Source organism: Balearica regulorum, chromosome 4 (genome assembly GCF_011004875.1).
Source record: "Balearica regulorum gibbericeps isolate bBalReg1 chromosome 4, bBalReg1.pri, whole genome shotgun sequence".
Taxonomy (NCBI): domain Eukaryota; kingdom Metazoa; phylum Chordata; class Aves; order Gruiformes; family Gruidae; genus Balearica; species Balearica regulorum.
In genome coordinates this window covers 50,137,709-50,157,888 of record NC_046187.1, presented here as the reverse complement: position 1 = coordinate 50,157,888, position 20,180 = coordinate 50,137,709, and the positions used below count along the sequence as shown (strand labels likewise).

At 38.5% G+C, this 20,180-nt stretch overlaps 1 protein-coding gene across 1 annotated transcript in view; it reads left to right on the top strand.

The window, feature by feature from the left end:
* The window catches only part of TUSC3 (tumor suppressor candidate 3), a 127,312-nt gene that overhangs the window by 34,829 nt on the left and 72,303 nt on the right, over positions 1 to 20,180 (top strand). The window contains 2 exon segments of the mRNA XM_075752096.1: positions 11,367 to 11,449; positions 11,452 to 11,536. Of these exon segments, the coding sequence (XP_075608211.1) occupies positions 11,398 to 11,449; positions 11,452 to 11,536 (137 nt within the window). The 5' untranslated portion in view covers positions 11,367 to 11,397.

The window sequence follows — 20,180 nt, the reverse complement described above, 5'->3', positions numbered from 1 at the left end:
AAAGTAGTATCTTGTCACACACATCCTTTAAATACCATGCTTTCTATCTGATGTCTTGAAATTGACAATGTTCTGAGGAAGGACGGAGAGAGCTGGGACTGTTTATCTTAGAGAGGAGAAGGCTCAGGAGGGATCTTACAGATGTATATAAATACCTGAAGGGTAAACTGTAAAGAAGACAGAGACAGACTATTTTCATTGGTGCCCGGTGACAGGACCAGAGGCAATGGGCACAAACTGAAAAACAGGAGGTTCTGTTTGATCATCAGGAAACACTTTTTCACTGTGAAGATGACCAAGCACTGGGAAGGGTTGCCTGGAGAGCTTGTGAAGTCTCCCTCCTTCGACATACTCAAAAGCATCCTGGACATGGTCCTGGGCCACCAGCTGTAGGTGGCCCTGCTTGAGCACGGGGATTGGACTAGATGATCTCCAGAGGTCTCTTCCAACCTCAGCCATTCTGTGATTCTGTGAAATTGCTCTAGACTTATAAACTGAACCTAGAACCAGACTAGATAAGAAATGCAGACTATTTTCTTCATGTTCAGACTTCAATATTCTGATTGTCTGTAGTGTATCTCAAAGAAACAGCAAAATTCAAGTTAACATTGACTTATTTTCTTCCAATCTTTCTTTTACAGATACAGAAAGTATTACAGGACAAAATATTCTGAAGAGGTTTTTTTTGTTTTTTTAAAGGATCATACTATGTAAATTACTTGCATTTCTCCCTAGGCAGCATCTCTGCATTCTATATAAAGTACATGAGCTACATGCTCTGGTATGTACAAAACTATTTAGAACCTGATCCTGGACTACTGAGTTCTTATGGCTTGCTCTGTAATGTTTTTTGGTTTTGGGTTTTTTTTTTTTTTTTAATAGATCTCTTATTTTAAAGAGATTCAGCTGGATAAAATAATTTGCAATGAAGCTGACATGGAACAGTTGGTTGTGTAGCACTGTTTGGAGAAATGTTCAACTTATCTTCACAAGTAGTGCTTGAGAGTAGTCAAATAGGAATATAATTCAAGAAATAGAGACCTCGTTTTCATGTTTTCAAAAACTCTTTGGACTCTAGCCTTAGAAAACAACAGAAAAATGATATTTGAGGGGAAAAAAAGGAGAAATGGCTTGTGTCTTTCTGTACTATTCAGCCTTTGCTTTTAGTAGAGAAGTGCCATTTCTTCAGATGATCTAGATAGTTTAAATACGGCTGCCTACTGATTTCAGCAAACGCTAAAGTGGTGAAGGGAAAAGAATGGGATCAAAAGTTACTTTATTTTTAAAAAATAAGCATGTCAATAGTGTTTCTAAGAAGTCAGTATTATTTGTAGCACAGGAGAGGTACATAAAATATATAATATTTCTTGAATGGTTTTCAGTAGTTAATTCATAATTCTCCAGTGTAAATTCAGCCAGGCTGCTGAATGCTGTGAGATGAGTATTGCAGCAAGCTGAACTTAATAAAAAAATCTTGGGGGATGTAGAAGAATTTCTGAAACTCAGAATGGCAATATAAATAGCAATTCATTTAAAAGGCTGTCTCAGCTAAGTTTAGTGTCACTTAAAACTCAGAAATATTTGAAAATGGCAGGCTGAATGAGTAAATGTCACACATGCCTTGATAATCTGTAGCTGAGAGACATGTTCCTGGATTTAGAAAGAGTTTTTGTTTGTGAAATAGTAATTGTGCCTAGAATTAACTTGAAGTACCTGCTTAAAAATCATAAACTTAGCACTCTAAAAGGTATGGTCATATCCACTTCCCAGGAATCTGACGGTTCTGAATAAATACACAGTCATTTAGAATTAGGAGGTTGATCATCTTATTATTAAATTGAAATATCTGTGCAGAATGATGTTACTTTTTTAACTTTTTTGCATAATTTTAACATTTTTCCAAGGTTTTCCCCCCATCTTTTAATCAAGAACTTTTGCAATATGTTTGCTAGGTCACCCTGAAGTGTTTTCCACTGAGAATAAATGGAACTTTTTTTAGCCTTTCTGTATAAAAAGAACTCTTGGAATCATCCTGGTTGTCCTATATTATGCTCTCCTGAGACTAATATCCTTTCAGTATAAAGGTGACCTAAGCAAAATGTACTTTGAGGTTTAGCCGATGCTGCTGTTGTAGTATCTTTTCTCTAATTCATAATTCATCCTTTTGATATTTCTCATTATGTTTTTAATTACTTCCATGCTTTTAAAAAACAGTAAAATAAAACAGTAGGGAAAAAGCCTATAGTTGTATAAGGCATCTTACCTAGACTTATTTCCGTAAACTCTTAAACAGTTTAACTTGTGTTTATTTAATGCAGTACAGTAGGGATTCTCTTTCCTGAAGTAAATTGTGTGCTTGTTTACAGTACTAGAGCCCTAATATGTAATTCATATTGTTGACTTTACAGACTTTATTTAAATTAAGTGAACTTTATGAATACTACATTCATTATAAAATAAAATTTGTGACAATTTGTGAAAAAGAATTACCAAAAATTATTAATTTCTTCTATTTTGAAAGAAATTGCCAATTTTGGATTATATTTTATGGAAATCAAGGATCTTTTTATAATCAACTGGACAAAATACATCCAGGTAAACCATTATGCACATTACTTTCTATCTTGCATTTTCTACAGTGGAAAAAATATTAGTGTTATTACTTTATTGTATAATAATCAGAAAATGACAGCTCCATGTAATAGGGAATCAACCAGTTTTTTCTTAAATTGCTAATAGAGCAACTTATGGACTAAAATAAAAAACCTCAGTGCTTTTAGGTCTATGTTCATTTACCTACTCAGCCTTAAAAGGACAATTTTAGGCTTAATACCACAAAATGTAGTCTATTTTGCGTAAAGATGAAAATCGGTGTCTGATTCCAAGAAGCAAATCCTCAGTCACAGCTAAATGACTTCAAGTCAATGGAGCATAATATCAAGTCAGTCATACTGTGCCAGCTTACATGGCTTCTCAATTATGTTCAGGCAATGGCTTTTAAAATAAATACATAATCTGAAAGGGAAAAAAGTATACTAACAGATTTCTGTATATTTTAGTGGTTAGTAATATTTGCATTAACTCATGCTCTCTTCTCTCTCTTCTCTCTCTTCTCTCTCTTCTCTCTCTTCTCTCTCTTCTCTCTCTTCTCTCTCTTCTCTCTCTTCTCTCTCTTCTCTCTCTTCTCTCTCTTCTCTCTCTTCTCTCTCTTCTCTCTCTTCTCTCTCTTCTCTCTCTTCTATTAAAAAACAGACTTTGAAAGATGATGGAAAGCTCCAGAGAGGAGAGGAGGACAGGGAAGGAAACATTTGCAGTACTGATACAGCCATTCTCAATAGAAGAATTAGTTCTGATGCCTCCAGAATTTAATGTAAACATTGCTAATTTCTGCTGCAGAAAAGTATGTTGCTCACTGGAATATCCAGAAAGTTAATCCTGGAGTTCTCCATTAGACCTAGGGTTTCTTGTGTTGTAAATTGAGAAATTACATTTTAAAAAGTTTGTAAATTTGACATGACCCATGGTTTCTATTCCTGATTATAGACACATTCAAAATAGGGAATAAATATTTTGGATAAAGCTACTGATGTTGCATGTCTTTCTTTGAAGAGGAATGAACTTTGATAAAAGTTAAATACATTTTAATTTTTTGCCAGGGTCCAGAATAATCTAAGGAAGTGTTGGAGAGGAGTGAAGATCTAGACAGATGAAAGAAATTACTCTTCTTTAGTACCTTCAAGTCCACAAGCCATGTAAGGTCTTGTTTAGAAGCCTTGTGCAGGAAAGTAGTCATCTATCTTCTCCCTTTTTAGTGGATAGGGAATGATATAAGTACATAAAATTACCTGAGTATATGCAAGTATTGTTTGTCAAGGCTTACAAACTATAAAACTATTTTTGATATCTTCAGGGATACTGATATATTGGTAGTGTAAATTACATTTGTATGCAGGTATCAGGTGAACAAGAGACAGCAGAAGAATGAATGTAAATTTAAATAGGCTGTAACAACACTTTGAATGTTAATTCCACTGTTTTTCATCCATTAATGGAATGGAGTCAGTAATTACATATCTGTGAATGTTTATCAGACACATTTTTAGAGGAGTTAACTATTCTTACAACATACTGCTGAAATGCATTTATTAGTACAGTTAGTTTCTCTATGCTATTATTCTTAGTGTAACTAAAGACTAAAAAAACCTATTAAAACAAATTAGAATTTAAGCTACATATATCAGCTTGAGAGACTTAGGAGGTAGTTTACATGTCTTATCAGCACAATCTTGTTTTTTTTTTTTACAATGAGCATTGTCATGAAATAATTACCTACAAAGCTAACATTTCTTGGGCATTTGATGCAGCTAAGTGAACAAAGCAGCCTTCATCAAGGGTGGTCATTCAGTCCACATTAGCTAGTAGTACATTCTTTGACGCATAAAGGAAACATGGAAGTCAAGCCACCTCAGGTTTTTTTATTTGCAATATCATAGTTTAAGAAATACTTTACAAAATCTTTATTTAATTCATCTCCAGTAGCAAATACAGTATGAAGTCATTGATAAGAAACTCCTTACTTTATTTCTTCCACTACAGAAACTGTGAAATTTGAGCTACTGGACTGAAGTTGAATTTTTCATCAGGAAAGGGGAGTGCCTTGGTAATAACCAATGCCTCAGCCTTTATAGTGATTGACAGTAGATTTAAGGCCCTGCCTAATTTTTTGAGGACTTTTCCTAGTACCAGTATCTCATCTTACAGATCTTGATCCTACCTTTCTAGAGCTGAAGTTTTCCATATTTACGTCTTTAGTATTCAGGAGCCACCCTCTTACATCCAAAAGAGCTGAAACCTCTTCTGAAACCTGAAAGCAGCAAATTATAAATAGATCCTGTGTGTTTCAAATGAAAGGAGGCTTGTTTGGACACCGAAGCATTGCATAGTATCATTGGGACTTTGTTCTTTGCCTTTTTAAATAGACCTTTATGCCTTAAGTTACTTGTGTAATGTTCTGACTGAAGGTGAGGTAAATGAAAGGAGGTCTAAAGAAGAAATTTCATTCAAAATACATTTTCAGTAATGTAAACCAATTGGAAATATGTTTATATGATAAAGACAATCTGATAAAATTTCTGTGAGAACTAAGGAGAAACTTCCCTTTGCCATACTCCAGCTATTTTACTATGATGTATATTTCCCAGATCGTCAAATCTGAATCAACAAGTGTTTAAATCTTAAGTTTGTTGTTGTTTTAAAAATAAGAGGTTTGTTTTGAAAATGTAAGTGGCATCCACTGGACAAACAGAGCAAGCATCATTTAGGAATAGCTGGGTGGGTTTTTGTTTTGCGGGCTTTTTTTGTTTGTTTTGTTGTTTGATTTTTCCCCGAGAGATATGGTTTTATTTGGGCTAAAAGAGATTTAGAAAATCTGGCTAAGGAAGATTAACAGTCAAGTGAGGCAAAATGTGTGTATACAAGGTGGTGGTTGTTGTTGTTTATACTTTGTCTTGTAGGTAGTGTGTCTTGGGAGAGTGAATAAAGCAAGCTGTGTTTTGAGAAGCTAATCTGCTAGTCACAGAGTACGAAAGGGAAGGCTTGTAGATGCCAAGCTCTGTTTGGTTAAGAAGCAGAGAAGGAAATACGGGGGATCACTGGGAAGCAACCCCTAATAGGGAATTGCTTCAGGTACAGGTGCCAGAAGCTTGGCCTGTCAGCATTTTGTGTTTCAGAACTTGTCACAAGTTGCCTGCGTTTTTGACAGGTGGCATAGTTGTTTCATCACATCACTGGAAACTGAGATCTATAATAGATGAACTTTATTCTTTTGCTTTTTTCTTGATTCAATGATATGGAAAACTGCAAATAGAAAAACGTTTTGCTAGCCATAGGGACAAAAGTGGAATTATTTAGAACTGCTGTCCCAAGCAGCTTACTTCAGTGGGGACTGCTTGTTTGCTTAACAGGATTGAGGCCAAAATAGCAATGACTCTGCTCTACTTCAGGAACAAAAATAAATTTTCATAGGTGATCTCTTTATGGAGAAATCCCTGTCCTAAGCAAAGAACTGCTTGTTGCATCAGAACATTCCTGTATTCTGGGTTTTCTCAGTTACCTTTTAAAGGGTTATTTAGTTTTAAAAAAATACTCTTGTGCCATATATTTTAACTTGTTTCAAAACAGCGTAGGAACTGCAAGTAATATTATAGTTCTGTTTGTTTTACAGACATTAGCATCCATGTTGTTTCCACACATAGATCATACATGTTCTTTTAATCTGCTTGGGGCATCAGCTAATGAAAATAAATAAATGATACATGGCTGCCTCTTCACCCATTGATTTAAATGTTCTCTATGCTTTTATCAGTAGACTGTTGACCCTTTTGTAATTATTTGCACCAACAAAACTGCAATTTTCTTCCTAAAGGAAGAATTTCCCTTCTTAGGTTTATGCTTGAGGGTTGGGGGTTTTTGTTGTTTTGGGGTTTTTTGTTTTTTTCAGTGTTTTAACTAAGACAGTGCTCTTGAGTTACCAGCATAAAGCTAGTAAATGCTCAGAGGACTTATGTAAATAAATGGGTTTAAACAAATGTAGGGTCTTTGCCTGTGTAGTCTCTGGAAAGGAGCAGAAAATTAGCAGTCTAGAGCAAAAATGAAATAGTATCTCTCATTTTCTGGATTTAAGTAACAGTTGTTCGTGTGTCTCAGTCATCACAAGATGTGTTTTGTCTGGTGAGTCGGATTTTAGCCATCCTCTCCCATTTTCAGATTTTCTCTGGCAGAAGAGTTTCCCCAGAGGGTGGAAAGAGGCGAGTTAGTAAAATTTTTGTAAATGTCTGAATCCTAATGGGGATTCACTTTGGTGACAGCGTTATGTATGGTTTGTGTAGTTGATGGTAAATGGTAGAAGAAGAATACTGGAGGACACGTTTAATTTCAGTACGTTCATGGCAAGAATAATTTGGGATACATCATTGTCTTTTCTAACAATGCTTTCCTGGATATTAATAGATTATTATTTTTATTGTTATTCCATTAGAGTAATACGGAAAATTCTGCCTTTTTCCAAATGTTTTCTGTCAATTTTTCTTCACTTTTCAACACTCTTCTTTGTCCTGGTTTTCAGCTGGGATAGAGTTAATTTTCACAAGAAGCTGGGAGGGGACATGGCCAGGACAGCTGACCCAAACTAGCCAAAGGGATATTCCATACCATATGATGTCAAGCTCAGTATATAACTAGGGGGGAGCTGGCCGGGCAGGAGGAATGGCTGCTCAGGAAAGGGCTAGACATCGGGTTCCAGGCGGTGAGCAAATTGCATTGTGTACCACCTGCTTTGTATAGTCTTTTATTAGTATTGTTGTTGTTTTCTTCTCCCTTTGCTGTCATAGTAAACTGTCCTTATCCCAACCCACAAGTTTTACCTTTTTCTTCTGATTCTCCTCCCCATCCCACCGAGGGTAAGGAGTGAGTGAGCAGCCACATGGTACGTAGGTGCCAGCTGGGGCTAAACCACGTTATCCTTTTACACAGGAGAAGGTAGAGCTCATACTCATGCCTTTATTCAAGAACCTGGTTTTCTTTCTTATATACTCTCATCTTACAAACTTTCAATTTTCTTATAAAAATATGAAAGTTACATTCTGAATTATGAAATCCATAAGGCCAGACACTTAGCTTGAGTATTTGTTTAAAATATACATCCCCCCCTTTCACAGACTGGCCAATTTCCTTAGTGTCTGAAAAGTGGGTGTCTTTTTTGATCCCAAGCTAAAGTAGACGGTTGGAATGTTGAAATGTGCCATATTTCATTAACACAGTTACTCATCTTCCAAGTAAAATGCACAGCTAAAATGGAAACTCATTTAATACTAAATTTATTTTCTTGGATTTCATTATTAAATGAGATGAGGAAGAGGTTGATAGCTTATTCAGCAGCATATATTGTGCAAATGTTTTATAAATGACAAAACAATATCAGACCTTCGTCTATCTGTAAAGTGTTACAAATCAGCTGTAAAATATAGGATATTCCACAGACTTCGTTGTGAATTCCAGAGCTGTCAGTTCCAAGGTCTCTTCTATTAATTACTCTGCAAAAGGAGAGCTTCTGGAATAAAGTGGACTAAAAAGTGGTAGGATATCTAAGTGCAGTCAGTTACCTAAGAGAAGTATTGCCTATAGCAGAATGTTTCATGATGTGTGTCATTATTTGCAATCTATTCAGTGATAACTTTCTATTTGAAAACTGTAGATTTCTTCAGAATCCAGTGAAGCAAGTAGTAAAATTGTACCTAGTGTACCTGACTCCTGAGGTACTAATGTGATTACCTAGTGTAGTAAACATATTAGGTTAGCTTAGTTACTAGCTTTTTACCTAATGCATTTAGAAACAGCAAAGCAAAAGATACAAGTGATTGAGAACATGGTGAACTTCACAGTATTGCACAAGAGCTACATGAGGGTGATGTTATACATGGCTGAATCTGAAGGAATCAAGGCAGCTGTTTATTGGCAATAAGCTTCCAAGTAAAACTTTGTATGGGACTTTTCTGAGTAAGACTCTTCCGATATCACTGATTATTTTGTAGAAACAAATTATATAGCAGTAATAGAGCTGGTTTTTTTCCTCCCCTGTTTTTTTCTGTCGAGATAGTTCTTTTGCTTTAATATCTTTAATGATACTTCATGGATTTCTATTTCTTTTCTCTGAATAAGGCCTATTCTGAAAAGCTTTTGGTTTTCTGTACCAGGTAGGATATTATGCATCCTTCCTTTAATTTAAAAGTTGTGTCTTTTTATTAGTTCTCCTTGGTTTATCTTTTTGTTTCACTTATTAAATGGGAATGTGGTACCCATCCTTTTCAGGTCCTTATGTTTTATTGTGCATTACTGACTGAAGGTTCCTCATGTAAAACTAGTGAATTTTTAAAAATGAACAGAAAGATTTAATCCAGGCACTGTTAATCCAAGGAATCTTACAAATGAGTAGGCTTCATTTTTATGTAATCTGCTTATGATTCTTTTTAAAGCAAAGAACTTACATAATCTCTTTTTGAAGCAAAACTACCAAAAACATAGTATGTCTTTTTAGCAGAAGAAAAATTGTAGTATTAATTGGTTCATTGGTATTCTTATGATAACAAGAGTTGTAAGCTCTCTCATATCTGTGATTACAAATCTCAGCTTAAATTCTGAGAATAAGAATGAAAACCTACGAGATTTTTTTTTTTTTTAAAGGCTTTATAGGGTCAAATAAATGTGATGTCCTGGTTCTGGCAAGGATAGAGTTAATTTTCACAAGGAGCCAGGATGGGTGAGCCGAGCTGGCTGGGGGCTATTCCATACCATGTGACATCATGCTCACCATAAAAAGGGGGATAGTGGGCAGGCGAGTGCAGGTGTGGCTGCAGGACAGGCTGAGCATCCGGTCGGTCGGTCATCGGATCCGTAATTTGCTTTCTATTATCAACCATTGGAGTATCTGTTATCAGCACTGTTGTGGATTGTTTCCCTCTCCCTTGCTGTCCCAGTAACCTGTCCTTATCCCACCCCCATGAAGGCTTTTGCCGTTGTTTTTCTATTCTCCTCCCTACTCCCGCCGTGAGGTGGTGACTTTGCGAGCGGCGCGTCGTGCTCAGCTGCCGGCTGGGGCTAAAACCACGTCATGTGGCTATCTCAGAACAGTCTTGTGATTTTACCCCTGATCAAAGCTTCTTTTGAACTCGAAACTTCTGATGACCAGCTGTGCCTTATAAGGAGCTCAAGGGGCATCTTCTGCCTAATTTTTAAGATGGAAAATCTGACAGGCAAAAATGTAATTTTCCTTTATCCTTTGTAGTTCACTCACTTCCCTTCCCCCTCATGTATCTGTCCTCTACTTTTTATTTATACCACGATACTGATTTGTCAAAATGTTAATAGATAAGCTAATTTTTTCTGTTTCATTCTGCGTTTTGGTTTGGTTGTTTTTTTTGGTTTGGGTTTTTTTTTTTTTTTAAATCCTAGGAAAAGCCACCTTTGTCTCCTTGCTCAGTTGTTCCTGCCACAGTATTTGAGTTTTATCCTTACCTTGCCTGTCATCATGTTGTCTTTTCTCAGAGCATCCCCATTTTAATATGTTTGTTAAGCTAGTTTATTCATCCTTTCCACAGCGGACCCTCATCAGTTTGTATGGTCCTTCACTAACTCATGTGTATTTTATCAGAAGTCTCTCACCTTGAGTTTTCCGAACTTAGTTTCTCTTTTGTTTGGTGCCCATTCTTCACTTTCTGTCTCTGTTTCTGTCTATCCCCTTCTGTCCTTCTCACTTCTTTCGGCACTCGGCTTCTGTGCAAGTTGTAATATTCCAGTTTTCTCCACTCTTTTTTTAGCTCTTATTTGATAATAGGTAGCTTCCACAGTGTCCTTGAGCAGGGAACTGAAAACTTAAAACAAGATGGATTGTTGCATTGATCCTGCATGCTGTAGCTGTAGCAGTCCACCTAGAGCATGGTCAGTGCAACCTCACTGAACTAGGTAATTTAGGAGACTAAAAAGTACTCTGCTGACCATGTGTGTGGACATCAGGCTTACTTGATTTTAAAAAAAAAAAGTCTAAATAGATTTTCATAGGAATAGTTAGATGAATGTGTTTAACTTGAGAGCCGTCTTCTAATATGTCTCATAGCCTTCTTTTAAATCATTCATGGATGGAATGCTTTCATGCAAAAGAAAAGCCACACACAAGCAGATTTTTTTTCTTACACACTTACAGGTTCAGCCACAATATTTTGGGAATCTCAATCTTGAAAGCTAGTAAAAACATTAATCATAACGGAATGTGTGTAGATGGGTTTATAAGACAGTGCACTCCTGTCTGTAGCAAAACAGAAAGCTTATATTTATTTAAACTCAGTATGATACATATTTGTAAGGAAATCTTGAACATAGTAACTATTTCTCTCTCTTTGTAGCTACACTTTTCTTTCATCTTAATGTTTGAGTGACTGACAATATCCTGCTGTGATTTTTACTAAATAGAATAAATATAACATAATGCTGCATTTTCTAAAGCTTCCAACTTTTAATGTAAGTCAAATGATTGCTCTACTGGTATCTTGTATTTAGGCAGTCAACCTTACTCTACTACTTTGCCTTTCGGTAGCAACCTGTTTTGATTCGTTTTATGTATCCTTTCTGTTCAACACCACATTGAGTTAGTTTTTTAAATGCTTAAAATCTGCTTGTCTACATAGAAGACTAAATTGTGCTGTAAGCTATATACAGGTGCCTCCCTCCTGTTTAAGTCCATAGAAACTCCAAGGATCTAGAGGTACAAAGTGCTTGAAGCTTAAGCTTAACATTCCTTATTCTTGTTTCAATTACAGAATCTTTTGGCCGAGAAGGTGTGAACAGCTGATGGAGTGGAGCTCAAGGCGCTCGGTCATCCGCATGAATGGAGACAAATTCCGAGATTTGTGAAGGCTCCACCTCGTAACTACTCTGTGATAGTGATGTTCACTGCTCTCCAGCCGCAGCGGCAGTGCTCTGTTTGCAGGTAATTTATACCTCAGTGATCTTTTTCATCTTCCTCACCGCAGTTTTCAAGTGAATGTTTTAATCAATGTGCAATACACTGAGTGGGATTGTTCTTTGCATGAGATAGATGCTTATTATTTAACAGGCGCATGTGTTTGTTACAGCATCTTTTCAACTACTTTTTAATCTATATGTCAAATTTTAGAAGTCTTCCTAGTTTTGGGTTTTATTAAATTACAGTTGAATAAAACGGTGCACAACTGAGAAAGACTTTCTCCTTAAGGAATCTGCTTTACTTTATTATTAGTCAACCATGGTCTTTCCAAAGACATTTTGTGACAGAAATGATTCATTACCATTTAATAATATGACACTTCACTGATTTTTTCAGTTGAGATGTCCAAGGCTCTGATGCAGATGTGAGTTACCCCTGTGATTTCACAGCTTTGGACAGTTCTTACATGCAAGCCCCTTTTTGCACGAGGACATGCTTATTGTGGAATATTGGCTGGCGCTGCACTTTGATATGTTCTGGTGGCTCCTTTTAGAATACGTATTAGAGTGGGTCCAGTATTCTGAGTTGAAGATATTTGTCCTGCAAGTCCTAGTTCAGTAAGTTAATCAAAAAAATTACTAATGATAGGCACTGGAAATAGATGGGGTCAGGGCACTGAAGGTAGTCATGCACTTAATTACCTTAATAAATCAGAAAACTGAGCTAATAAAACCTTTCTTTCAGCTAAGATATGCATTAGAAATTACTGTGTTTAGGAAGATACGGGATTATTGTGCAGGGAGTTCTAAATAATATATGTAAATAGCCAAAATACTCCATAAAAGTATGAAACACATAAGCTGTATATGAAGGAATATTATTTCTTGATTTTTAAATAGGTGCACTTTAGACAATGCACAAAGTTTGGTATAATGTAGCAGTTTGTTAGACTTAGGTGTTGGAATGTGACATTTGCAATAGAAACTTTAACTTGTGTACCTGTAGTCATATATGGGTTTTTATTAGATTTTTTTGGGGGTTAAGTTTTTGTCATGGAAGCCAATTTGTCAGTTTTGAGGGACAGTATATGAATTGCATTCCCATGAATACACTTTCCACATCTGAACTCTGAAGGTGCAAGGGAGTGGGTACAGAAGCTTTCTAACATTCTTAAGTCAAAGGACTTTTTTCTTTAAAACTTCCAGTATTTGGTTGGTGTTAATTTTTCTTTGTGTTGCCAGAATTCAACTTTAGGAGATGACATAGAAGTTGAAAGTTTACCATATTGTTTTAAATCATTCCTTATTTTCCTACCCAGCTACGCTAAGCCCAGCTTTATGAGGATCAGTGTATTCAACATTATAATGGCCATAGCATATTCTTTCCCTGTTGTTATGTATGGCCCTTTCGTAGGGCATGTGAAAACATCATAAATATTACTGTTATTAAGGAAGTTAATTTTGCTTACAAACTGTACTGGAAAAGAGCTTATAATCTTCATCCTTGTAATATTGCCAGGCTAGGCCATTTATGTACAGAAGCAACTGAAAATCTTTAAGCATAAAATGAAGGAAAAAAAAGGAACATACGGCTTTCAGTTGGGTTTGTTTAAGTAAATGTGAAGTTGCTGATCCACTTTTTCATATGAAATAAAAGGAATTTAATGAGGTTGATCGTACTGCACATAAAACCATTATCAGGAAAATCGACATTTTTCAAATCAATGGCTAATTAATGGACAGGAGCACTGAAAGGATATACAGAACTAAAACGTGTGCATTTCTTTATTGTTAGCTATTCAGTAGCCACTTTGCCCTAAAGGAAAAATAGATTTTTAACTTAATCTTTAATGTTCTGTGAGGATGCTTTTGTCCAAGATTTAAGTTAACTATTACTCATCAAAATATTTTCAGAACAATTGCATACAAAAAAATCAATGTCATATTTCAAATACAAAAAAACACCTAGACTGAAATCTTTGAATAACTTTGTCACAAGATTTAGTATTTCCTCTCCCTCCTAAAAATTGAGCCTGGTGAGTTTGTGCACCACAGGATTTGTCTAAAACAGTAAATGGTTTTGTCTTTTCCCTTTGGTGGCTAGATTTTGACATTTCAGTATTTTATCTCTTCCAAATGTCCAGTTTATAAAGAACAGGGGAAGCAGTATTTTCAAAAGGGAAAAATATGTTGTGTACTGGTGTTGCATAGAACTACATCAAATGCTAAGGATGAAAACCACAGCATTATTAAAAAAAAAAAAAAGATAGACTAGAATGGGGAGCAGCGGTAGGAAAGCTGGTCCTCTTCTGGAGAAGAGCAGTACAAGCTGATCATCATTGAGTAGGCCATTGTAGATTTGCACATTTGAGGCCAGAAGAGATCATGTGTGCCCTATCTTAAAAATATAGTTAAAATAAACTATATTCTTTGTGTATCTGATTTTTCATTTGGTTATTTTTAGAATGTTTATTTTTAAAATGAGCCCCTGCTTACAGTAAAATCAGTATGACTTTTGTGGCAGGTGTTTTGAATGATTTTGCCACCAAAGATGCAGGGGTAGTTTCTTACATTCAGAAAGTTAGTGTTACTTTTGACACTCTTCAAAGTGAATGCAAAGTCCGTTTGGTGATCCAAGTTCTCTACCAGGACTAAGGACTATTAAGCCTGTCCATTGCTGAAAGTACTGTGGTTTGAATGTTTGTCTAGAAGGTATAGCAGGAAGGATTCCTCCCCTCCTCGCCCCTATCCTTTTTTAACACCAGAGAAGTTCAAAATTTTGATTAAAACTTGTTTGATGTGATCTTAGCCAAGTCTTAAAATGTTTGGGAGGCATGATATTTAGACATTTCAAAAAAGTCTTACCTTCCTAAATACCAAGGACCTGCGGGTGGAAAGCTGACCAAATTTGTCTCAGAGAATCCAAGTCTTTTCTCTGGCGCAGTAAGGAGGATACTGAACATCAATCATGTAAATTACTTAATGATTTGTGAAGGTATATGGAAATAATAATAGAATTGTAGAATGGTTTGAGTTGGAAGAGACCTTAAAGATCATCTAGTTCCAACCCCCTGCCATGAGCAGGGACCACCCTTCACTAGACGTTGTTGCTCAAAGCCCATCAACCTTTGAACACTTCCAGGGAGGGGGGCATCCACAGCTTCTCTGGGCAACCTGGTCCAGTGCCTCACCACTACCTGTGATAGTGAAGAATATCTTCCTCATATCTAATCTAAATGCTAACCTCACTTCAGCCTTAAGGCCAATTACACCTTGTCTGTCACTCCATGCCCTTGTAAACAATCCCTTTCCTACTTTCTTGTAGGCCTCATTCAGGTATTGAAAGGCTGCTATAAGGTCTCCCCAGGGTCTTCTCTTCTCCAGGCTGAACAACCGCAACTCTACTCAGCCTGTCCTCATAGGAGAGGTGGCTCCAGCCCTCTGATCAGCTTCGTGGCCTGCTCTGGACTCACTCCAATAGGTCCATGTTTTTTTGTTACTGGGGACCCTAGAGCTGGATGCGGTACCTCCCAGGTGGGGTCTCAAGAGAGCGAGTAGAGGGGGAGAATCACCTCCCTCTCAACTTCCTGGTGACACTTCTTTGATGCGGCTCAGGGTATGGTTGGCTTTCTGGCTGCAAACACACACGTTGCTGGCTCATGTGAGCTTTTCATCAACCAACACGTCCTTCTCCTCAGGGCTGCTCTCAATCCATTCTCCACTCAGCCTGTAGTTGTGCTTGAGATTGCCCCAACCCATGGCCAGGGACCTTGCACGTGGCCTTTCTTGAGCGTTCATGCAGTTCACATGGGCCTCACCTCTCAAGCCTGTCAAGGCATCCCTTCCTTCTAGCATGTCAACTGCAGCCACACAGCTTTGGTGTCGTCAGCGAACTTGCTGAGGTTGCACTGGTCTCCATTGTTGCAACAAAGATGTTGAACAGTGCCGGGTACCCAGTACTGACCCCCGAGGAATGCCAACTTGTCACTGATCTCCACTTGGACATTGAGCCATTGACCCCAACTCTTTGAGTGCGACCATCCAGCCAATTCCTTATCCGCCAAGTGTTCCATCCATCAAATCCATGTCTCTCCAATTTAGAGACAAGGATGTCATATGGGACAGTGTCAAATGCTTTTGCACGAGCCCAGGTAGATGACAGCAGTTGTTTTTCTCTTATCCCACCGATGCTGTAGTCCCATCATAGAAGGCACACAGATTTGTCAGGCACTACTTACCCTTAGTGAAGCCGCTTGTTTGGCTGTCACCAATGACACCCTGATTTTCCATGTGCCTGAGCATAGTTTCCAGGAGGATCTGTTCCTTGACTTGCCAGGCGCAGAGGTGAGATTGACCAGCCTATAATTCCCCTTTTCCAGTCATAGAATCGTAGAATGGTTTGGGTTGAAGCAACCTTAAAGATCATCTAGTTCAACCCCCCTGCGTGGGCAGGGACACCCCTCCACTAGACCACGTTTGCCCACAAAGCCCCGTCCAACCTTGTCTTAAACGCTTTTCCAGGGAGGGGGCATCCACAACCCTCTCTGGGCAACCTGTTCCAGCACCTCACCACTCTAAAGTAAAGAGAATTTCTTTCTAACATCTAATCTAAATAGACCCTCCTTCAGCTTAAACCGCTTACCCCTTGTCCCTGTCACTACACTCCCTGATAAACAGTCCCCCTCACCATCTTTCCTGTAGGCCCCCTTCAGGTATGGTAAGCCGCAGTGTAGATCCTCCCCGGAGCCTTCTTTTCTCCAGGCTGAGCAACCCCAACTCTCTCAGCCTGTCCTCACAGGAGAGGTGCTCCATCCCTCTTGATCAGCTTCGTGGCCCTCCTCTGGACTCGCTCCAGCAGCTCCTGTCTCTCCTGTCCGGGGCCCTCAGAGCTGGACGCAGTACTCCAGGTGGGGTCTCACAAGAGCAGAGTAGAGGGGCAGGATCACCTCCCTCGACCTGCTGGTCAACCTCTTTTGGATGCAGCCAGGACACGGTTGGCTTTCTGGGCTGCAAGCGCACACTGCAGTCAGTGGGAACTTCACTGGACTGCCACAAGCTTCTCAAATATGATGGATAGTGGCTTGGCAACTTTATCCGCCTGTTTTCCTTCAGGACCTGTGGATGCATCTCATCAGGTCCCATGGACTTGTGCACCTTTAGGTTCCTTAGATATTCTTGAATCTGATCTTACCCTACAGTGGGCAGTTCTTCATTCTCCCAGACCCTGCCCTTTGCCTTCTGTGACGGGGGTGGCTGTGGCTAGAGCACTTCGCCAGTGAAGATCTGAGGCAAAAAAAGTCGTTGAGTACCTCAACCTTCTCCATATCCTGGTACCAGGTCTCCTATTTCCTTCCAAAGAGGGCCCACATACTCCCTAGTCTTTCCTTTTATCACTGACCTACCCTATAGAAGTTTTTCTTCTTGCCCTTGACATCCCTGGCCAGATTTAATTCTATCAGGACTTTAGCTTTCCTAACATGATCCACTGGCTGCTCGGACAATTCCTTGAGGCTTCACATTCCCGCACCAGCCCCTCCCTGTTTGGTGAGGAAAAGGTCTAAGCATGACACCTCTCCTCGTTGGCTTCTCTGTCACTTGGAGAAGAGAAGTTATCCTCAGTGCACTTCAGAGAACCTCCTGGATTGCTTATGCCCTGCTGTATTGTCCCTCAACAGGTATCAGAGTGGTTGAAATCCTCCATGAGGACCAGAGCTTTGTGAACGTGAGGCTGCTACTATCTGTCTATAGAGGGCCTTATCTTTTTCGTCTTCCTGGTTTGGGTGGCCCTGTAGCAGACCCCCCACTTTAGTGTCACCTGTCCCTGCCCTCTCTTTAATCGTGACTCATAAGGTCTTGGTTGGCTCCTCATCCATCCCCAGGCAGAGCTCCATGCATTCCAGCTGGTCATGTCAATGACCAGCCCTTTTCTCTCCTTCCTGTCCTTCCTAAATAGCCTGTGTCCTTCCATTCCAACACTCTAGCCATAGGTGCCACCCCACCACTTCTCCGTGATGCCGATAAGATCACAGCCGCACAGGTGATCGCACGTCTCCAGCTCCTCTTGTTTGTTCCCCACGCCATGTGCGTTTGCATAGAGGCCTGAAGTTGTGCCTGGATGAAGGTGACTGGCTGGAGTGGCTGGAATTCCGTTGTGCTGCACTTCAGGTGCTCTCCTGCTGACCTGTGATCCTTCTCCCGGCTCTGGGCATCTCTGTTGCTGGCACTGGCATCAAACTGATATCAAATACTAATTTACTTTTAAAATACCACATACGAAGAAGTCCCTGGGACTTGAGATATTTGGATGAAACTTTTGTATGTAAAAAAAATCCTTTCAAAGTAGCTGATCTTTTTTTTAAGTAAAACAAAAGCATATTATGTGTTTTGTAGGTATTCTCTAGCAAAGGTTACTGAACATGAGATTTTTTTTTTTTTTTTCCCCCAGTGGAATGGAAAAGGTTTCTTTATCATTGCAGTTTGTCATCTTTGAGACAGAGGTTGGTTCTGTATTCATCTTAATGAAATATTTTCATAAACTGTGGACTGGAAAATATATCTGTAGGCTGTCTGAATCAATTGAGTCCTAACACATGAAGGCTTCTGTAAACCAGCAGCATGTTAGTAGTGCCTCTAATCATGCCTCTAGAGTGTTTTTCAAGGAAATTCTGTCTTTATCACAAAGCAGAATTTGGAGTACAACATTTCCATCTCACTTTGTGGACAAGTGAGTTTAAATTTTCTGGTCAAAAAAACTATTGAAAGCCATCTGATGTCTTCACAACTGTGTAAGTGGTAGCATAAATGTCAGTTTTCCTGTTGAAACAATTAAGTTCAATATGATGTAGCTGGTATTGAGAGATGAATGAACCATAACAGATTAGATATCCTATGTGCTCTTGAATATGAAGTCATTGGTCAGGGTGGGATGTGTTTCTAACAGTTGAGGATGTGGGGGGTTTTTTCCATGCAGGTTTGGAAACGTGTTTGATTGAACAGTTTTGGTCTCAAGAAATTAAACTTAGTCTTAATTGACTTTTCATGTTACTGCTATTTTTGGTATATATCCTGTGCAACAGTGCACTGCAAGCAGATACTAAAGAGCCTTTCAGTGCACTCTGATTATGAAACAGTTTGGATTTTTTTTGTTTGGATAAACAGTCAGAAATAATCTAACTCTAAACAGTGACTCCTCAGGGTGTAAGACCAGCTTCCCTTTTTCCTTTGTGCTTAAGTATTCATTTAACTAGATAGTTTCTCTCTGTTACCCACATCATTCAGTCACACTACTGACAAAAATTACTTCTGTATGTAAGAAGGAGAACAAAAGAACGGTCACTCTGACAACATCTTCACAGAGATGAAGAGACTGTTTCTCAGCCTGTACTTTGTATCGCATCCAGGCAAACAGTAACTGCTAGCCTCACTTAAAGGCATTTTTGGGTGAAAATTCTCTTCCAGCTTCTCTGCTCTTTGTCGTCTTGTCTCTTGCAATCTGTTCCCCCATTTTATTATCATTACATTTTCCCAAAGAGATCAGCACTATTTTACAAACCAGACTTTGATGACCCCCCCCACACACACACACACTCCACTTGATTGAGTACTAGTGCTTTGATTTTCAGCTGCACATGGGCTTTAGCTCTAGCCTGCTGAAACCATCGCTGTGCTGACTGCTCCTCTGCATCTTTCATTGTTGTCATTAACTTGTTCTGTTTTGTTTGTTGCTGTACAATCTAATCACTCCATAAGCAAATTATATGAGGTCTTTTATTTTACTTCCGAAGTTCTGCTTCTCTCATCTCACTGGCAGAAGTAACCTTCTCTGCTTTGCATACAGGTGCATATCAGAGATATCTTGGTTTTTGCCAAACGGTTCACGTTTTTGTCTGGTTAGTTTTTCAAACTCATTGTTGGGGTATTTTCATTTAGAAAGGGAAATCTGGGTCAGAGAAATGAAACTGATCACTTGAGTCTTTTTCCGCAACAGTTGAAGCCCATAAACAAAAATATGCATATTTCGTTTCGTTGGGGTTTTTTCTTAATGTTCCTTGAAAAGATCAGAGCAGTGTCAGAGGCTCTGAGTTTCAGTGAATAGGGTCTATACCTTGACCTGTGCCACTACTTGGTTATGTGATAGTAATTAAAACATGTAAATTAGACATGTACATCTCTCTGTGAATTTCAAGCTACCTGAAAAAAAAATAGATTTTCTTTTGTGTACTTTCTACTGTGCTTATTTATGCCTGTGAATTCCCAAATGTGCCTTTTAAGGACATAACAGCCTATTTGAATCATTGCAAATCAAGATTAAAGCCTAGAATTAGCATCATAACTAATCAGGAGAAAAATGGGGAAACGCAACAGAGGAAGACTATAGTAACGGCAGGTCACCACTTCTGGAGACAAAATCGTAAACTGCACAAACTGAAAATTATGTTGTTTTAGTCCTGGATTATGTTTTATAGTATTTTACTGTGGAAGTAACAAAGCTGCTTCCAGATTCTTGGAAAACACAGTTTTGCAAAGACAGTATTTATGAAGAAGCAGCTAGAAGTGGCTGGTAATGGAGAAGAGTTTGCGTAGCCAATAATTTTCTTCGCCCCCATGTTGACCAGACTATTGTGTTTTTACAAGTATCAGAAGTTTCATTATATTGAAAGGAGCACTGA